General features: G+C 46.7%; 1 protein-coding gene across 1 annotated transcript in view; it reads right to left on the reverse strand.

Annotated features, from left to right (window-relative positions):
* LOC138292185 (uncharacterized) overlaps positions 1-21,076 on the reverse strand; it is a 186,393-nt gene that overhangs the window by 61,712 nt on the left and 103,605 nt on the right. The window contains exons 3-5 of the mRNA XM_069230623.1: positions 11,330-11,425; positions 7,044-7,208; positions 3,209-3,322 (exon numbers count right to left, since the gene is read on the reverse strand). Coding sequence (XP_069086724.1) covers positions 3,209-3,322; positions 7,044-7,208; positions 11,330-11,425 — 375 coding nt within the window. The remainder of the gene's footprint in view (positions 1-3,208; positions 3,323-7,043; positions 7,209-11,329; positions 11,426-21,076) is intronic.

Raw genomic sequence — 21,076 nt, forward strand, 5'->3', positions numbered from 1 at the left:
TGGCTTTATATGGTTTGAACAGGCCGAGATGGCTTCAGGATTACACCACCTAAGTATTCCCTGTTCACACATTTAATTGCAGCAGCCACGTGTTTAAAAGTAGGGCTTTGAGCACCTGCACCTTTTTATTTACAAATTAAGCACTGTGAAGCCCTGGGCTGGTTTTAACTATAGATTATTCTAAATTGGCTTTTTTGTGAGACAGTTTTATTTAGACCCAATGCGACAGCTGTAGTTATTGTAACATTGCTTTAAACACACACAGTAAAATGTACACCTACGGACAGGTTACCCTTGACTTGCTTTTGATAAACTAGGCAGGTCGCTTGGAAATGCAGATGTCCCACTCGGCTCTTTAATATAAAGTCAACTTCGTTACTTGCAAACTCTGCATGGGTGCCAGCTGTACCCCAATCACTCAATACTAGGGTCACTAGATGATCCCATGCCAGAAAGGCAGGCGCTGTCAGTCAATAAATCAGTGCATTCTGGGAATCGTGGTACCGATTCAGTTCAGTAGATCAGAAGGGAGGGAAACGTATGTATTCAATTGTTTTGCAAAGAGTTATCTTCTGACAAGAATATTTTTTCTGGAAACGCCTAGTAGTGGTTTGTCCTTTAGAGGTAAGCAGGCCATCTCACTCGGTCACCACGGGCACCATTACCAGCCCTGAACCTTTCATCTGCCACTCGCTGCCACCAGGCGTTAGTCCGGTTGCCTCAGTGGAAGCAGATGTGCCCACAGCGTTCACAGTGTATAAGGGTGCCACCGAAAGCCCTGGATCGGAATCAGGGGTCATGGTGACATCGGGTGAGGAGGCCTCCATGGGAACGGCGAGGGCTTGAAGAGCTGTGTCCTGGTGACATGAACTTCTCAGGTGGCCCTTCTCAACGCTCTGGTCCTTGTGAACAGATCTTTTAGCAATCTGTGGATCACAGCGCCACACAGCATGACTTCACCCCTCCCTGCTGATATCAATGCACATGTGCCCTGTCGTCCCTTCTGCCACATATGTGGCCAACTTTCTGTTTTAAAGTGTCAGATTGGTTCTTGGTGAAAGTCCTAACAGATGAAAGCTCCACTCCTCTTGCCCCCACTCTTTTATTCCATCTTGTGGGGTGTAACAAGACCCGTTCTCTCACTGAGCACATGAAGTCATGTAAGCGCAGACCAGTATTTTACACGCAGTCTGTGCCACCATCACATTCCACCTCAGTGTGCGGAGGTCAGCCAGGCATTGTCTCAGTTCACAGCACTGTGCTGTGGCATTTTTCATTTTACTTTTACTACTGTAAATTAATGACAAGCTGTGGTCTAACTTGTCAGGTCTGCAGATGGGAAATCTAGGTTCTAATGTTGGCTGCTCCATATTGTGTGTTTGTGGGCAAATCATGTTTTCTCTCTCTGTCTTCCCACCCCCCACTCCATCTCGCCCTCCCTCTCTCTCGCTGTCTCTCTCTCTCTCCCCCTCCCTGGCCTTCTGTACCTAGATAAACTGCACAGGGGAAAAGCCGATACTACAATATTCACTTTACTCTGGAAATTCATCCCATAATGCTTTGCAGGGCATTCCTTGTTATACTGCATTTTTCTGGCATTCTGTTTTCATGTGGTTATGCTCTCTAGGGTCTGACTATAGGGTTACATAACCATGTTTCTTCCAAATGCTGTTTTTATTGTGGTGTCCTCTAGGGGCTGTTCTGATCATTACAGTCAAGGTACTACAATATGCGCTGCACTCGGAAACTCTTCCCATAATGCTTTGAGGGGCATTCCAAAACATTTTTTCCCATAACTCACTGTGTGGTGGTCCCAGGACAATGGGACCACAGATAACTCATGGGACGGCCATCAAAACGTTCGGCACGATGTGCTGTTTCTGTCTAGGTCATCTCTGGGTCCCCACACTAGGTTGGGGGGAACCCCAAAATAATAACATGAATATAATAAATCTAATAATTAATTACCATATTTTCATTTTTTGCAGGGCCACTAGAATGATGTTGCAGAGGGCTCAATTTTGAGGCAGGGTTGACCAATTTATGTGTCAAGAAAAGTGCAGTTATGGATTTACAATGCCAATAGCTCTAACTTGAGCAAATGTGAGACATATTCTATTGCAAATGCTTGTTTTCTGTGCATTCTCCTTGCTTCTTCCTCATTCTCACTGCTTTCTCCATAATTTTTTCCTGTTTTTTGTGGGCCTTCTCTTTGCTCTTCCCTTGTTTTCACTGCTGTCTCCTTGCTTTTTCCCCATTTTTGTCTGCTTTCTCCTTGCTTTTCCCTCGTTTCCACTGCTTTCTGAGGACCTGCAAGTGCCTAGATACCCTGTAGGGTGATTAGCCATGCTTTGCAATTCCTGATTGGTTGATCGATTGACTATATGAAATTGCCTCGCATATAAAGGCCAAGGGTATGTCCACAGAAACACTCCGAAAATTGGCAGGACTTTGTCAATTTAGAGCAGTGGTACTCAAAGTACAGCCCGCGGGCGCATGCGGCCCTCCTGACCTTCACAAGTGGGCCCTAGCAGAACAAATACACTGGGCTGCTTGCTCGAGCAGTAACATTCAGAAATATATTAAGTGAATGGCAAGCGTTTATTTAAACTAACTGAAGTAGAAGAAAAGAAGCACATAAGGTGTCCTGCATCACTTAACTCTAGGAACTCACTCATTTTTTAAGACATTTTACAACAAATGTGGAAAAATAAGTACAATTACTTACTTTTTACATTTGAGTCTCCCAAGCTATCAATAGCACCCACCTTAACTCACCCTCACCCATCACAAAGCCTCACTCTGACCATGCTGGCATCAGTGCGACCCTCGGGCACACAGATCATACTTTGCGCCCCTGGGAAATGTATGCGAGTTCCCATGATTTAGAGGAATTGTTTTCGATGTGCCCAAAGGCATGAACTTTGTGGGAGCTCAAGAGACAATGGCCAGATAAGTAAAATGGAGGTTATGCACTGCTGAGCCCATTCACTGCCCTATCATCTACTGCAAACAGAAGATTCCTTGCATTGCAAAGTGTAACTGCCATAGTTTTCTTTTCTCGTTTTTTAACAAATGCCTATAAGATGATTTATAAAAAAAAGAAATTGCCTGTAAACAAATGTTGATAAAAAGGAACTAGATGTAACAGATGGGCTTCGAGATGAACACATTTTTACTCCATGAAATAACATAGATCTATCCTCACATCTGCTGTCAGCGAGTTGATCTCACGCTTCAAGCTCTGGATCTGAAGTTGATATTCGGTCACTTCCTGCAGGGTCTTCCGGAGAGAGGGCGACTTGGGCTCCGCAGCAGCAAACTGGAAAATACATGAAGAAAGGGAATGGCCGAGAGAATGACTAGCTAAGCCCAAGGATTTCAACACCCCACATAGGGCAATACGCGCCATTAATGCAATCGAACATATTGGAAGTGCACAGATTAACGAGTAACTGGTCTTTGCAATTGTGACGCACTACGTCATCGCTGTGTTTATTGCGTTGGGCGATTTGAAACTTTCACTCAATCTTAGCTACTGCCCTTGTCCTGAAAACATTTTCCCCTGAGCTCTGACCTGGAAATATCTTTTTGCAACGCCTACGCAGTGCAGCAGGGACTCAAGGAGTGGGACGAGGAAGAGCAGGAGTCAGTGTCATGAAAAGCACAGAAGTACCCCTGTCCATCTTTCTTGTTACAATCCACCTTTCATGAGAGCACTGCAAGCAAAGACAAGCCTTTGGCCAACATCCTTTGGACCCCACGTGTATCACAAACAGCCAGCCTGCCGTATGTGGGCCTCTCACTCCGACAGACGGCTCAAATGCGCAAGTTACCATTTGTCAAGGTAACAACTTGTGTAGGACGAGAAAAAGCAAAATATGCACTCCATATGACCAGCTAGGACAGTACCGGGCACCCAAAGCATGCGAAGTCACACATCAGTGACAAGGAAACCGAACCACTAGAGATTTGACAGCCACCCAAACTCCAAAACTGGAGACACCCAGAAACACAACATCCAACAAGACTAACAAATGGGATATCACAGCCATGACATACTGAGCTGACCTCTGCAAATGTAGAGCTCTGTCAGCCAACGATTTATAGAATCCCTTAAGGAATTTGCCATTTTCCCCATGGGCTAGTCTTGGCAGTTGAACTTCTGAAATAACATGTTTCTTTTTGCCTGCTTAGCAAAGCCATGGCATTTCAACATTATACCTACAGGAGGGAAGTGAAGTGAAAACCCACAGAGAAAAGCCTTGACTAGAAGCAGACTGGAGGTCCTCGACCTCCCAGACTCTGAGGAGTAGTTGATTCATGTATCTGGGTGTGTAGGTGTGGCGGCAGTGTGGAACGAACTAGCTCAGTGATGGCCATTGCTGACAATGCATAGCCAGGCCGAGGCACAGACACTTAACAGAAAAAGCAGACCAAAAATCTAGCTTAGCTAACTCGCAAAGAACCCGAGACCAATTGTCCAAAATAGCCTGCCAGGATTCCAGGATATCAGCTCTATCAACAGTGCCCATCCTTACAAGACAGAGAAACCTTTCCTCCAACAAGTCAATTCTTTGTCAGCTCCAACATTGTTCTTAAAGAACAATCTACAAAGAACTCAAAGGAAAATAAAAGAACAAGATAGGAATAAACCAGTGACTCAAGAAACTCAAGCTTGCTACAGCTTTATGTTTTAGACATTTTCCGAAGCGTCTCTGGTCCTTGTGTTCCACAGAACCCAGCATCTGTGGTTACCCATGATGGAATGTCCGGTCTCACACAATGAGATAATGAGATGAAATGTAATTGTTGGTTTGCTCGACTGAAGGCAGCATTACAGACCACTAGAAAGTTGCACATCTTTCAAAGCAACTTCTCTTGCTTAATCAGAAGGCACTTTTGAGGATGCCTACACAGGTATATAAGCATCAACACTTTGGCATTGGTATCTAAAAAGGTCCCTTTACTGATTGCACCTTCAAGATTGGTTAGTAGTTTAGCCTTTGAGGTGTACGGAATTGAGAATCACATGTAATGGACGCAACTGATCAACATTATGAATTTCTAAAAAAAAGGTTTAATCCTGAGGAAGGAGGGCCTCGATTGTTTGCGGCCTGAAACAGCGGCATACGTTTGCTGGAAGGAGATTAACTGTTGCAGTGGTCAAGTGGCTCTCTGAACACACTTAAAGTACGTGTGTTCTAAGAGGGACTATTGAGGTGCTCCGTGTTGAGACCACTTCTTAGGCATGTTCGTTGCCGGGCTATTTTTTTTCTCTTACCTTCCTGCTGTGAGACAGAATGGCTTCTTCGCATGAAAAATGAAATGATTAATATAATTTGGTAATTTTTGTGGTCTCTTTTAGTTGAGGAATGCTTTTTCATTAAACAAAATACTATTTTTTTAATTCCAATTTAACACGAATGACAATAAATTTTATAACAAAATGTGTCACCAATATCACTTGTATTTGTGGCTGTTCTGGTTATAAATTGCTTGTGATGCATAAATTAGGGGCCATATTTATCAAAAATGTATGCAACGCAATGCAGTAAGCCACTGTATGCGCTGCGTGAAGGGGCAGCAATGTGCTGTATTTACCATTATACAGCACAGTCCTGTCCTTTCTTAGCACTGGCGCACTTTTGGCTGCCTAGCAGGCAGGATTTATTTGTGCAGGCAGGGACAACAAAAACAATCCTCAGAGGCATTTTCCTCTTTCTGAGTGTGCTGCACACTTAGAAAGAGGAAACAACAGGGGAAAATAAAGATATTTCCCCTCATTGCGCCTCTGGTGGGGAGGCATACAATTCTAGTGCATTCCCAGGTCTACCAATGTTGATGAATCTGGGAATGTGTTAGAATGCATGGGTAGATGCGTGGGAACTCCCGGGCTCCACCTCTTACAAGGCTCCCAGCTGCAGAGTAACGCAAGGCAGCGATTTGCGTTGCCTTGCGTTACTCTAGATTTATCAAGCCACTCAGGGCCACACAAAGTGGCTTTGTGTAGCTCAAGTTTTGCGTTGTCCTTGCATCCCCTTGTGTGGTGCAAGGGTGGTGCAAAACCTTGATAAATATGACCCTGCCCATGCTTTGATATCTCACTAATAACATATGATGGTGAATCTTCTTGGACGGAACAGGATGGAAAAAAGGAAAGACATATGAAAATTATAAATTGTTGCTGTGGTAAACATAAGGCCACTTAATATTACATTTCCTAAAGTACATTTGTGTTTTGGCTTTTTACCCATTTTTAAAGGAAATTCTGTAAAAAATTAAATATTTTGCCACCATTTCTTGAAATGATCATAGGGCAGGTGCAATGCTCTTGAGGAAGGTCAGTTTAGCTGTCTTAAGCTTATCATACAAATAAAAGAATATTAAGAGTCATTTCAGAGCCTTCGTTTTTTAGAAATTTCTGTGAAAAAAGATGTAAAATCCATTATTTCACCCAATTTCTCAGCATTTTGTCAGGTGAGGAACCTTCAAATCCACTTGAGACAGTGAAGCTCTCTCTTTCTTCGAAATTGGAGGCAGGTGTTACGCCCCAAAACGTTCATACCTCAGGAGCTGCCATTAAAGTAGTTGCATTCGCCTCAATTCCGTTCCTCTGCAGCAGTGAGGCCAAAACTTGATATAAATGGTGTCCCCGCCATCAGCGCCTGGTTCAGCAGACTCCGATTAGTGTCTCTATTTCCATGGCTCAACATCATTGTCTAAAAAAGCAGCGCTCTGAGCCGTACTTCATCTACGCCTTAACTTCTCCCATCAGTGTCTCATGAATATAGTTCCACATTCTCCCAACATCAATATCTCATACTACCCCTACCCTACCCTATGGTCACTATGTACACCTGCAGCATCAGGGCCTCAGGCCGTAGCTTCTACACATTAAGGACATACTACACCCACATCCACTCTACCTCAATCCCTTAACTTACTTTCCACCCTCTACTTCCATATCTAGCTTAGCTGCGCCCTCAGCCCTACGCCAGCACTGCCTAAACCTGCAGCCCTTCAACTGGCTCGGTGGATACCTTAGAGCTGTACCACTCCTCAGACTCCAGCTGAATCTTCGCGGCGATGTTCTCGTACTGGCTGCGGAAGTCACGGAGTGCGGTGGTCAGATCGAGGTGTCCAGTAGCCCCAATATTCGTCTCATACCACTCGCTGCCACTGGTTGTCCGTTGGTCATATAACTCCTGGACAACACGGAGAACATGCTAAACATTAGATGTATTTACAATTAAGCACGTATAAAGGTGTCCATGAGAAACACCAGATACTAACATGCTTAAGAAAAGCACATATGCACTCTGCATCAATATATCAATAAGCTCAATTTCACGGATGCACACCAGCAGACAGGCAATAAATCACAGGTGTGCTAAAATGTAACCCATAATATATCAGCAAATACACATCACAGGCAGGTGCATCAACAGGTAAACACTCAACGATATGTGCACCAGGAGCTACATCACCACAGGCAGTTTGCACAAGCAGGTAAAACGTAATAACTATGTGCACCAGCACTTACTCCATCACTCACAGGTGAACCAGAAAGTACACTTTCAGTAGATATGTGCTCCAGCAAATACACAGTCACAGGCAGAAGAACCAGTAATTACACAATTATCCAATCTGCTCCGGCAGCTATCAGATACATCACCCCGAAAGGGCCTCACACAGGTACAGTATTGCTTAGATGTGCACAAGCAAGTAGAAAACACATCTAGATTCACAGGCATGTACGGTATCACAGATGTGCCAACAGATGCACCCTGACTACCTGCTAATGGAGCTCTGAGCAGAAAATAACACACTAGTAATTCCGCATCATCTGTGGGTGTAGGAATTAGAAGATCTCAGTAAACTGCAAAGGCAAATCACACATATTTTACGTGTCTATGTTTTGGCAACTTTTGGTTCGAAGAATGAGAAACAATCTGTGTGAACAAGTGTTTGTCTAGTGCACCCTGTAAACTGAATACCCTCTAATGTGTTTCTTAAATTTAGCGTGGGATTTAGGCCCATATTTCTACTTTTTTAGCGCTAAAAAAGTATAAATATGGGCCTTAGTGTTAATAAAAAGAACGGACTGTGGGAAAGAGAGACATGAATCTTCTCAATACACGAGCCTCTAACCCTGCTGGCCAGTGGACCGTAAAACGAATCCAGCGAGTCAGAGGTGAGGTCTAACATCATATACAATTAGAATGTCACCTGTACACCAGGGACAGACGTGGACGTGAAGATACAAGAGGGTTATGGATATCATTATCAACAAATCGTCTGCTCTAGCCAAATCCAGAGATGAACGTCATCCACTGGGGTAAACCTACACTCAATGAACACGAATGTGCTAGGATTCAACCGGGTGGATCCCATGTCTTCTCACTTCAAGCGGCATAATCTGTGGGCACCACCATCCGTAACCCTACTGAAGGTCAGTGGAGTGCTGCTTTTGACATTTATGAAATTATGGCCCATATTTATACTTTTTATGCGCTGCGTTTGCGTCATCTTTTGACGCAAAATCGGCGCAAATACAAAATATGATTGTATTTTGTACGTTTGCGCCGCTTTTGCCTTAAAAAAGTTACGCACATGCGGCGTAAAAAAGTATAAATATGGGCCTATATTTTATCTACATTTAACATCTAGAATGGAATGCTGCTAGAAATCTTAGTTTTTGTCATCCGACATTATTATCTTATGCTTAGTGATGATAGCTAAAAATGACACAGTGGGGAAAGAGGGGTGTCCTAGCTCCCTGATATGTAGGTCTTTAAATGAGCAAAAGAGAGGACATAGCGGCCTGGTACAGGTCAATTATACATATAATGATCATGCATTGTTATAGCTAAATTATACAGGTGGCCTGCCATTGACCCTTCGTGGATGATGTATCGACAAACTGGGATATATATATAGTACAACTGGATTAATAATAAACTAAATTTGAAATTCTCTTAAGAAAAAAGCAGAGGATCGATATTCTTCTCGGAGTCCTAAAGTTAGTAAGTTTGATTAAGGCCTAATTGAATGTAGGAGCGTGTCACTGCTATAAATCGAGTTTATACTCATCTAGTTGTCAACCTAAAATCATCAATAAGAAATATTCAGTATAAGAAAATAATGTTGCCAAAATAAACTGTTTCACAAATAAAAATTCTGGAAGGGAACGGGACTCGGGTAAGTCCTCCCAAAGTCAGATGAGACACCGAATGAACATTGGAAAATATCAGTTATTTAAAGAGTTACAGGATTGTGTAGGAGTAGCTCCTGAGCAGAGGCTACTGAAGGCAGTGCTTGAAATTGAAAAAATAAAGTGCAGGTACTCTGTGCAAGAGTACCTGCTTGTTTCTGAGAAGTGCCGGTACGCTACAATTGAAAGTATTACGTTTTTCTTGAGATGTACCGGTACTCTCCCTCTCAAAATAAAAAAGTGCCGGTACTCAGTACCGGAGAGTACCGGCCCATTTAAAGCACTGACTGAAGGCCTGAGCCAAATGTCCGGCTCTGCCCCGACCCAAGATCCTCTGGGATTCTCGAGCCAAAAGCGACCCGAGTCAAGAAGCTGTAGCTTCAGCCTCTCCGGTATCTCTCTCGTGCACAGTTACACTGTTCTCTGAAACCCTGGGTGCTGCAGAAGAGGGGCTGGCTCGAGACACTGGCTCTTTGTATTACCACCGTCCTAATGCAAGAATACTGTGCCGTTGGCCAGTCCCTCCTCTGTAGCACCAGGGGGCTCGGATTATGACAGTGCGTGAGAGGGATGCGGGTAGAGAGGAAGGAAGGACTGTGTACACCTACGTGGCAGAGGACGCTGGCTGGAGGCATTCATATTGTATCATGGAGGCGAGGCAGGGTGGAGAAACAGAGAGGGGGAGCGTGCAGACAGAGAGAAGGGGGGAGAGTGTGAGAGAGAGCTCAAAATACAGAGGATAAGAGCGGGGCTGGGGCACAGGGTGCGAGAGCAAAAGAAAATGAGAAAGGCGAAGAGAAAATCAAAGAGATGGTGCAGAGAGAAAGCCAGGGAGTGAAGAGTGGGAGAAAGTGGAGTCAGAAAGAGACGGAGAAGAGAAAAAGAGATAAATAGGTAGGAGGTAAAATGGGGGCGGGGTGGGGGGAGCAGAATGTGATAGAAAGAGGAAGAAATAAAAAAAAAGTAGATTGATAGCAAGATGGACAGAGATTGAGAGAATGTGAGAGAGTACTCAAATGAGGATTCTTTTGACGGGTTAGCTCCTAGAGGCAAGCTGGACCCCTGTCTTAACCCGTCCCAAGAATGCTATGGTTTCTGTATCAAGGCAGCATGACGGCAAATCAGTATTGAATCATACCTTAAGCTTCAGAAACATGGATCTAACTGAAATATACCTTACCCAGGTCCCACTAATCCTTAAAATACCACTCAGTAGTGAGATACAGCCAGAGTTAAAAAGCAGAGAGAAAGAGAGAGGCTGAAGAGGAAAAAAAGACAGAAACAAAAGTTCCATGGAGGCTCTTCGAATGTGGGGGACCTGGGAAGTTGCCCACTTTGCCCATGCCTTGTAGCCCTAAAACGCCTTTGGGGAAGTCAGGTAGCCTTAAAGATGGAGCTAGAGATTAAAAAGAAGATCGGAAAGACCATGTATCCCAGAAAATGAGAAGGGTATTTTTGTGCACGAGCAGCAGTAGTACTGCCCACAATTTTGGCGATCGGATTCAATACATAAAGTCTGAATTAGATGCACCTCAACCTACTTTCTTAAGGCCGCATTTGTTTCGTCGTGTGTATGAAATATGATTTGTTGCCTTGAAAGAAGAGAGTAAACTTATTACAGCTGTGGAGCAAGGTCACGTGTGCCCAACAGCAACGCATTTTAAGGCGGTCCACCGTTTTAATGCAAACGAGATTCTCTTCCTAACATACAATATCTGTAAAACCTCATCCTGGGTGTGAGTGAGAGGGTGGGGATATCAGGACAAATATTTAAAGCAAGTAAAAGGGGTAAGACGCAATTGATGAATAATACATTTAACGTCCTGAGGAAGGGAGCCTTAAAGTTCGATTTCTGTTTTACCTGATGAATATAATCAGTCATAATGCATATGTGGTCCAGGGAAGACATAGTATTCATTACTATGGTTTGCATGAGCTTTGAACAGAGTAGTGTTTTCGTTAGTAGGAGTTACAGTGAATCCTCAAGTTTTATGTTTAAATAAGAACTCCCCAAGATGCTACTAAAAACGTGCCCCTAATCTGAAGAATGGCGGATGGCTCCAGACAGGAGGGGGCCAGCACTCCCCCAGCGTCCCTGTGCTCACCCCTCACCTGCTGGTGGAATTTCCTCAAGCACTCCATCTCTTCATTCAGTGACTCAATCTTGCGCTCCAGCTCCAGGCGCTCCAGCGTGGCGTTGTCAACCTGCTGCATGGAGGAGACAGGTACGTTAACACTCTTACTGTAGGAAGGTGACCGAGGAGTCACGGAGAGAGGGGAGAGCAGAGCGAGGAAGAGAGAGAAGGAGGAGAACTAGAGAGGGAAGGAGAGAGAGGAAAGAGATAGACTGAAAGAGAAAGACATATTTAGCGCTAGGTAACCTTGTGTACAGAAGAAAGAACCTCCGGGGACACTGTGGACCGGAACCAGGGAGGGGGATTTGAAACTACAGCCGGGGGGTTTGAATGCTGAGCTGCAGCAGAGAAGTTACTAAGGATCCAGGCTTCAGGAACCATGTCAGCACAAAGATCATGTAGGAGGATTAGCTACGTGGTTACAGATGTCCACCACGGGAATACTACAGAGGGGAAAAAGCCTGTCATGATGGCTACCGCATCCTCAATATGGCAGACAAGAGGCTGGGCCTACAAGGAAGAGAGTTCATCCTACCCAGCGATAGCGAGACATGACAGGGAGAGCTCGAGGTCACCATCCATAAGGGCAGCAACAAGAATTTACAAGGACTGAATGAGACTTTGGCAGTAGAATTAGTTCCGGGGAGAGATAACAATGCAACCTCTCGATGGCACGAGTTACCCAGGCAAGAGATGCGCAGAGCCAGAGGAAAATTCCAAAAGGCAAAGAACAAAGGGTCTGGGCAACTACTTTCAGTAGCTGTGCAGCTGAGGCAAGCTGTAGTGACAGGGATCATTTTCATGTTAGAAGGTCAAAACCCTCAATTTTGTGATCATGATTAATGAACATATTGCAGAAACCATAGTATGAACGAATCGGACAGAAATATTGTGCCTTAATATTGTAAGCTGGATCAAATAAGGTTTGAAATCAACCATTTTTAGATAAATGTTAAAAGGGTTCAGGGGTTGGCCCAGAGATGGGTGGTAATTGGGCAGTGCCAAAAATTGGTGTCTGTTCTGTCTGCCCCCCCCACCCCCCAGACCTCCTACCTCACCTAGAGCTGTGGGGATGGCGGCTTTCCCAGCAGTAGCACTGTCATTGGCTCCTCTTGGTGGACCCAGTGCCGGCATTCAGGACATCGCATGGCTGGGGCCACAGAGGCATGACCTTCGCCATCACAGCCGCGACACATTCCAAATGAACCTTTTCATACAAAGGAGTAACAACCACGATATTATCATCTACTATGAAACACTGTAGACTACTGAAATGGACCAGGGCATTGAGGCTCCTCTTCTGAAAATTCATAAAAACACAAGGAAGGCAGTTATGGGAGCATAAAGATTGGTCTTGGAAAGTGATGGACAGATCATATGTGGATTAAGGATGTTGGACATTACATGGCTTCCTGTGAATTATAAACCAAACCCTTAGAAGCTTAAAGTGTGACACACATTACTCAAAACAACAAATGGGTCTTCCTAAATCTCAGAGTTCTTTTTTAACGTATTTGCATTGCACATGAGACATGATGAACCACATTCTAGTTCGAGGACATTTTCGACACTCCTACACCTCCTTGAATATTCTGATATGTAGAACCCAAGCACTGCAACAGACACAGCATTAAACTATATAAATACCCCAATGTTAATTATACAATCAGCATACGTGGCAAAATACATAGTAATTTAAATTAACAAATACATCTATGCAAAGCCCCGAGGCTCTGTATTTGTAATGCTAAGAAAAAACAGAGCTTGCAATAGCTAATTTTCGAACTGGTCGTTCTTCGAGAAACAGTATAATAAATTATGTGACCACTGAAATACAAACCAATATTATCAAAACATTCACTTTCAGACCAAAGTCACACCTTTCCACGGTCGTCAAACTGCAATAGCAGAAACCCAAAGGACAAACTTCTGCAGATCTCAATGTGAGAAAAACCTTAATGGAAAGAGAAACACCTACAATCTCCCTACAAAATGAGTGCTGTATGAAGCCAAGGAAACAAAACACATCTATAGGGATATCATAAGCATTTTAGCAAGCGGGAGACGCATCATTAACTGTGGAACACCACATGAGAGACAGCACCAAAAACTACTTAGCTCTTCATGAAGAGCTGAGTAAACTGCCCAGTCGAAAACCCAGCAAAATAGGTTCCAGGTTTGGAGAACTCAATGGACCCCAAGGCATCTTAGAAAGATACTATGTAATGGCGAGACAGAAAAAGAATCCCTAGGACATAAGAAAACTGATAGAAATTTGATAATTCATATTGTCCTAACCTACAAGAACACATAAAGGTATATGCATGCCAAAAATGGGGCAACATGTCTAGGCATCACAGAACTTGATATGGGTGGGGGCTCAAACCTCTACAGAGCTAATATGTGGCATAATTACACCAAACCAGTTTAATTACCCGCTGCCCTCAATAGTACACACAGTGCTCTATTGTTCTACTCCCAGATTCACAACATATGAGTCTCAAAAGTACAATAAAACAGGCTATAAAGGAATTTCAGGAGCCTACTATCAGACACAAAACACAAATGCTATATCCAATGTTTGCTAGACAAAACCTCTTAGCTGGCAGAAAAGGAAGCAGAATGCAATTTCTACTCTGACATTATCAGCAAATCAATATTTGTTCTTTGAACTGCAGCAACACTTTGCAGCTTGTAGTAATTTCTGCAGCCTAATCATTCCGTACGAATCCCCCATCAGTGGAATGAGGACCACAGGATAGGGTGTGATTAGTTGACTGCACTAGGATAGGATCTGGAGTGCCACCTCTTAAGAAGGTGAACTAAAGTGTGCTCGACCCTAGTATCACTGAAAAAATATTGTTGGTGTTTACTATTATTGCAGACATATTGTGGTGTCAAAATATCTTGGAACACTAAATTGCAGGTAAGACTGTTTTTGTCACTTTTCATGTAATGCTATTGTTAATAATATCAGATATTTCAATATCATTGTATATAACATTGTTTTTTTGAATACTATACATTTTTTGTTGCATTGTTTAGTTTTTGTTTTAATATTTTGGTGTATTTAGTTTTAGATTTTTTATTAACAATGTTTTAGATGCAGGTTGCATGGCCATAGGATGGGAAGTGTTTTGAAAATGTGTTGTTTATTTTGTGATTTTTTAAGTGAATATTCTTTAAAAAATACAGTTTTCTAAAAAAAAATTGTAATATTTAGGAAGTGTTAGTTTTATTTTAAACAAATTGATATGTTAATTACATAAATTTGTTTTCATTGCAGTTATAATTTTAGATTTTTAAATTAGAATTTTATAAATTTGTGGGATGATTTATTTATGCAACTGGATTATGCTCAGACAAGAATAGACCTATACAAATTTGTAAGGAAATGAATGCTTCTGAAGATACATACACTCAAGGTTTATAAGGAAGAACAAGTGTAAATAAGTGGAAAACTGGACACCAATATATTAACCGGGGATGCTATGGAAAGTACACATTTTCTACAGAATCTACAGGAAAATACATAATTGAGTCGTGAAAAAACACCAGCAAAAATAGGCATGATGCTGGAAGAAGCAGGTATCCAACAAAAAAGTGGTCTCAATGTCTTCAAACCAAAGTCTTGTTTCATCCCACAGACTCCCCACGATGTGGTTGATACATTCCACAAGATAGTGAATAAGGAGTTGATCAAACTCCACAGCAAAGCAAATCAAAGAAGTAATATGAGTATCAATAATCAGTAATGGCAGGAAATGCAAGCCTTGCAAAATGACATTAATTTGATAATCAAGCCATCAGACAAATGTGGAAACATTGTCTTGCTTTTCAGAGAATAATATGAAAACAGAAGCTTTAAAGGTAACTTGGGGACAGGCAGTGTTATGACCTGATAAGCAGAAGAGAATATATTCACAGTATCCAGATGTTCCATCTATTTCTGCAAGACTGGCGGGACAAGGGATTATTGGGGTACGAGGAATACCTGCATTTAAAATGACATCATCCCCAAGTCCCAACATTTTATCACAGTCCAAAGATGCATAAAAATTCAATAAATCCCAGGGACGTCCAATTATATCTTCCAAGTCCAATTTATTGTAGAATACTTCAACTTTCATTGATTCCTACCTGTTCTCATTTGTACATAGCCTACGTTCTTATGTAAAGGACACAAAGAACTTCTTAAAGCTAATTGATGGGGTGCAATGGGAGGAGAAGTATTGTATGATTATACTATGGTGGTCATTACAACCCTGGTGGTCGGTGTTAAAGCGGCGGTAAGACCGCCAACAGGCCGGCGGTAAAAAATTAGCAATTAAGACCGTGGCGGAAACCGCCAACAAAGACATCCACTTTAACACTCCGACCGCCACGGCGGTACAAACAAACAGCGCGGCGGTCACCGCCAACAGACAGGCGGGAGACAATGTACCGCCCACACTATAATGACAGGCCAATCCGCCACCTTTTCCGGGGCGGATTCACCAAGGATAAAAACACGGCGGAAACAGGAATCCCGAAGGAAAAACGCTCACCTCTACACACCCCACGAGGAACGAGGACGCCATGGACCCGGAACTCCAAATTCTACCTGCAATAGTCTTCCTGCTCCTCTACCAAGCATAGTAGTCCAGGTAGTGCACTAAGAAAGTCTGTGGAACACTGAGACCACACGGTGTGGGCGAGGCCCACACAAGATTCCCGACCATGACGGAGAGAACACTGCAGGGGCATCAGAGAGCGACTAAACAGGCACCTCAGGGGGAAGGAAAGGGGGGTACCTCAGCCGTTTGAGTGCACGACGCCAAATCCACGAGGGGGCCACATGCCCACTGTTCCATCCTGGGGAGTGCAAAGCCAGTCTCTCAAGTCTCTACAGTGGGTGGGTTGCCCACTGTTCCATCCTGGGGAGTGCAAAGCCACAGTCTCACAAGTGGATAACAGTCTCCACTGGTTCTAGAGGGGGCATGGTGCCCAGAGTGCTTCATCCTGCTAAGGACAGAGGTAGTGGATGACAGTCTCCACTGGTTCTGGAGGGGGCATGGTGCCCAGAGTGCTTCATCCTGCCAAGGATTGGGGTAGTGGATGCTTTTCTCCACTGGTTCTGGAGGGGGCATGGTGCCCAGAGTGCTTCATCCTGCTAAGGACAGAGGTAGTGGATGCTTTTCTCCACTGGTTCTGGAGGGGGCATGGTGCCCAGAGTGCTTCATCCTGTCAAGGATTGGGGTAGTGGATGACAGTCTCCACTGGTTCTGGCCCAGAGTGCATCATTCACCCCGTGACGGACTCAGTTGCGTCAGTGCCCTTGCCGCTCATTGGCCAGCGGTGCTTGAGACGGCGGTGCCCTGTTCAGCGGTGCTTGAGACGGCGGTGCCCTGTTCAGCTGTGCTTGATTTGGCGGTGCCCTGTTCAGCAGTGCTTGAGATGGCGGTGTCCTGTTCAGTGGTGCTTGAGATGGCGGTGCCCTGTTCAGCGGTGCTTGATTTGGCGGTGCCCTGTTCAGCGGTGCTTGAGTTGGCGGTGCCCTGTTCAGCGGTGCTTGAGACGGCAATGCCCTGTTCAGCGGTGCTTGAGACGGCAGTGCCCTGTTCAGCGGTGCTTGATTTGGCGGTGCCCTGTTCAGCGGTGCTTGAGTAGGAGGTGCCCTGTTCAGCGGTGCTTGAGACGGCGGTGCCCTATTCAGCGGTGCTTGAGACGGCGGTCTCCATTGCAGGGTCTCAGCTGCTGGCGGTCCTTCATGGCCCAGTGGGGCTTGTGCTGGCGGTCCTTCATGGCCCAGCAGGGCTTGCGCTGGCGGTCCTTCATGGCCCAGTGGGCCTTTTGCTGGCGGTCCTTCATGGCCCAGCGGGGATTGTGCTGGTGGTCATTCATGGCCCAGCGGGCCGTTTGCTGGTAGTCCTTCATGGCCCAGCGGGGCTAGTGCTGGCGGTGACCTCCTGGGCAGGTGGGCTGGTGCTGGCGGTGGCCTCCTGGGCAGCTGGGCTAGTGCTGGCGGTGGCCTCCTGGGCAGCTGGGCTGGTGCTGGCGGTGGCCTCCTGGGCAGCTGGGCTGGTCCTGGTGGTGGCCTCCTGGGCAGCTGGGCTGGTGCTGGCGGTGGCCTCCTGGGCAGGTGGGCTGGTGCTGATGGGCTCCTCCTGGGCAGGTGGGCTAGTGCTGGCGGTCCTGTCCTGGGCAGCTGGGCTTGTCCTGGAGGTGGGCTCCGGGGCATCGGGGATGATGGCGGTCTTCTCCGCCGTGGTGCTCTTCCCAGACTTTCCGGGTTTCTTGTGGCCCTTCCCCACCTTGGAAGGTGTCACAGTTGACTCCACACTCCCACCGGGACCCCTTGGAGCGGGTTTGGTGGCTGGAGTCTTCCCCCTCTCCCGCCGGGCACTGGCCAACTTCTGATGCTTCACAGGTGGGGGACTGTCTGTGCTGTGGCTCTGTGTCACACTGGCTGCCCTGGTGGCCGGTGCACTCCAGATTCCGGTGACTACAGGCACCACTGGTCCCGGAGATGTTGTGGCTGAGGTGCTAGTTCGGGACCTAGGAGACGGACGGGGTGGGGGAGGTGTGGGAAAGAGGTCAAGGGTGGACAGGAAAAGTTTTTTGGAGACACTGGGACGGGTAGCTGGAGGGGGTTTGGGAGTGGAGGAAGAGGTGGTGGTTGTAGGAGGTGTACGTTTGGTTACTTTGGGTGAAGGTGCATGCGCTGGAGGCTGTTGTGAGGTGGATGGCTGTTGGGTGGGTGTGTGCCTGCGTTTGTGTATCTTGGGAAGGGCGTCACAGACACACTGGGAAAGGACACAGGGGATGTGTGAATGGTAGTGGGGTGGTGACTGTACGTGAGCGGGGTGTGGTGGTGGGTGTGCTGGAGAGGGACGTAGTGGCTGTAGAGGTAGTGCATGCAGGTGTGAGTGTAGACGAGACTGGGAGGGAGGAGGGAGACGAGGAGGAGGGGGACACAGTGGAGGCAGTGGATGTTGGTGTGTCTGCATGTGTGTGATGCTTGCGTGAGTGCCTGTGGGATGTGTGGTGCTTATGTTTGCCTGAGCTTCCCTTGTGTGTTGACGTGTGTGCATGCTGGTCTGTAGGTGTGCTTGGGATAGGCTGAGGTACAGGGGATTGGGTCTGGGTGGAGGAAGTTGGAGGGGAGAGGCTAGAGACGGGGACAATGGCTTCCATCAGTGCTGAGGTCAGAGTCTGAAAAGCTTGCTGAAGGGCCGCCTGACCAGAATGAATGCCCTCCAGGAATGCATTTGTTTGTTGCAACTGCCTCTCTACACCCTGGATGGCATTCAAATGGTAGACTGCCCAACAGTGAGGGACCTGAGGAGGTCAATGGCCTCCTCACTGAGGGCAGCAGGGGTGACTGGGGAAGGGCCTGAGGTGCCTGGGGCGAAGGTGATGCCCACCCTCCTGGGTGAGCGGGCACGGGGCAAAGGCTGAGGAGCTGCTGGGGGGGGCGGTGCTGGTAGGGGAGGTGGCGGCTGTACCTGTAGATCCTGGGGGCACAGATGTTGCCGCCACCACAAGGGAGCTCCAATCAGAGGACGAGTCCATGCCGCTGGTGTCAGCTCCTGTCCCCGCCGTGGAGCTCCCCTCGCCCTCCGTCCCACTGGTGAACTCTGAGTCAGTAGTCTCGCCCTCCAGGGCCATGTGGGATGCAGCTCCCTCGTGCTCCGGTGCCACTGCTCCTCCGCCAGATGATGCTAATGCACACAAGAACAGGGAGACCACAAAAAGGGGGGGAACAACAGAAGAAAGACATGTTGAGTGCATGCATTACCGCTACTGTTGGCGGACACGACACACACAGAAGCCCCCTGCACTACGCCGTGCTCTTGGGGTCCACTGTTCAATTCCTGGGAAATGGCCTACAAGGCTATGGACGACATCTGCACACATAGATGACACAGGGGCATGACTAGGTGTGCTTGGCACTCTACATAGGTGGGGTGCCACAAGGCCTGCCTTACGGAGGGGCCTTGCCTACGGAACTCGCCCTGGCCTAGGGAAACCCACAGCCCACCTCCCCCACCCAGACACCTCCACTGCGCGCAAAGTCAGCAGAATGAGAGTGTACTCACCCCCTTGTGTCTGCTGTGATGCCCTCAAGCGCCCATCCAACTCCGGGTAGGCCACCCCCAGCTGAACCTCCGCCGTCTTCTTGCTCCAGCAGCAAATGTCCTCCCATCTTTTACGGCAGTGGGTGCTCCGTCTGTGGTAGACCCCCAGGGTCCGGACGTCCTTGGCGATGGCACACCAAATATCTTTTTTCTGGTGGGCGCTGACCTACATGAAATGTACAGGAGAAAAAGAGAAGTTATTACCAACTGCACCGTCAAACTGATTGGCCCCCATCCCTTCCCTTGCCATGTGGCACATGCATTCACCGTCTTTCATGCACGCAGCACTCTCCCCCCTTCCTTCTTACATCCAGCCCTCTCCACACAGGCATAGCCCATACAACATGCTCCCTGTGTACTTACCTGTTTGTCTGGAGGACCGTAGAGTAGCGTGTACAGGGGGAGGGCCCCATCCACAAGCTTCTCCAACTCCTCCGATGTGAAGGCAGGGGCCCTTTCCCCAGACACTCGAGCCATTGTGTCTTCCAGACCGAGGTCACAGCAGCATTTGCAGTGTAGGTCCTCTCCTGTCGAAGATCAGGTATCGAGTGATTGAACAGATAGAAAATGGCCGTCACGTCCGCGGCGGTGCGTACCGTCACCGCCGGCGTACATCGTCATTGGCTCCTGGGACCCATAGGGTCCAATGTTAACCAATGCAGCATTTACCTCACATCCCATTGTCCCACTTTACAGGTCAGGCAGCTGCCATTTCAGGGGCCCACATGGCTTCATTTTCAACTGCGTCACACATACCTAGGCGTAGACTCTACACACATACAGGCCATCTTTTGTGTATGAATGGTGTTCTGTGTAACCTGTGGGTACGTACCTCTGAGTTGTTTGACTCTGTGCTCGCTGTTGTCCTTCATAGACACCGTCCGCTGGGACATGTGAGGAGATGGCGGCATCCTCCGGTGTACCGACCGCTGGTGGACCTGTTGACAATGGAGGAGCGACATGTGATAATCACATACAGGCTTGACCGTGCCACAATCCAGGAACTGTGTACCCAGTTGGAGCCAGACCTGATGTCAGCAATCCGCCATCCCACAGGAATTCCCCCTTAAGTGCAGGTGCTGTCAGTGCTCCATTTCCTTGCAAGTGGGTCTTTTCAAACAACAGTGGCCATAGCATCAGGGATGTCCCAGCCTATGTTTTCCAACGTATTGTCCAGAGTGTTGTCTGCTCTTCTGAAACACATGCGGAGCTACATCGTTTTTCCTCAGGTGGAGGATTTGCCTACAGTGAAAGGTGATTTCTATGCCCTGGGACACATCCCCAACATCATAGGTGCCATTGATGGGGCCCATGTGGCTTTGGTCCCCCCCACAGGAGTGAACAGGTGTACAGAAACCGGAAGAGTTATCATTCGATGAATGTACAGATGGTATGTTTGGCAGACCAGTACATCTCCCATGTGAATGCCATGTTCCCAGGCTCAGTGCATGACGCCTACATTCTGCGGAATAGCAGCATCCCTTATGTGATGGGTCAACTCCAGAGGCACCGTGTGTGGCTATTAGGTGAGCACCTGGAAGCAAGTCAGTGGGAATGGTTGTCTGGGTCTGGGGATATCCCTCCAGGTTAGTGCGTGTCTAACA

Source organism: Pleurodeles waltl, chromosome 4_2, assembly GCF_031143425.1.
Source record: "Pleurodeles waltl isolate 20211129_DDA chromosome 4_2, aPleWal1.hap1.20221129, whole genome shotgun sequence".
Lineage (NCBI taxonomy): Eukaryota > Metazoa > Chordata > Amphibia > Caudata > Salamandridae > Pleurodeles > Pleurodeles waltl.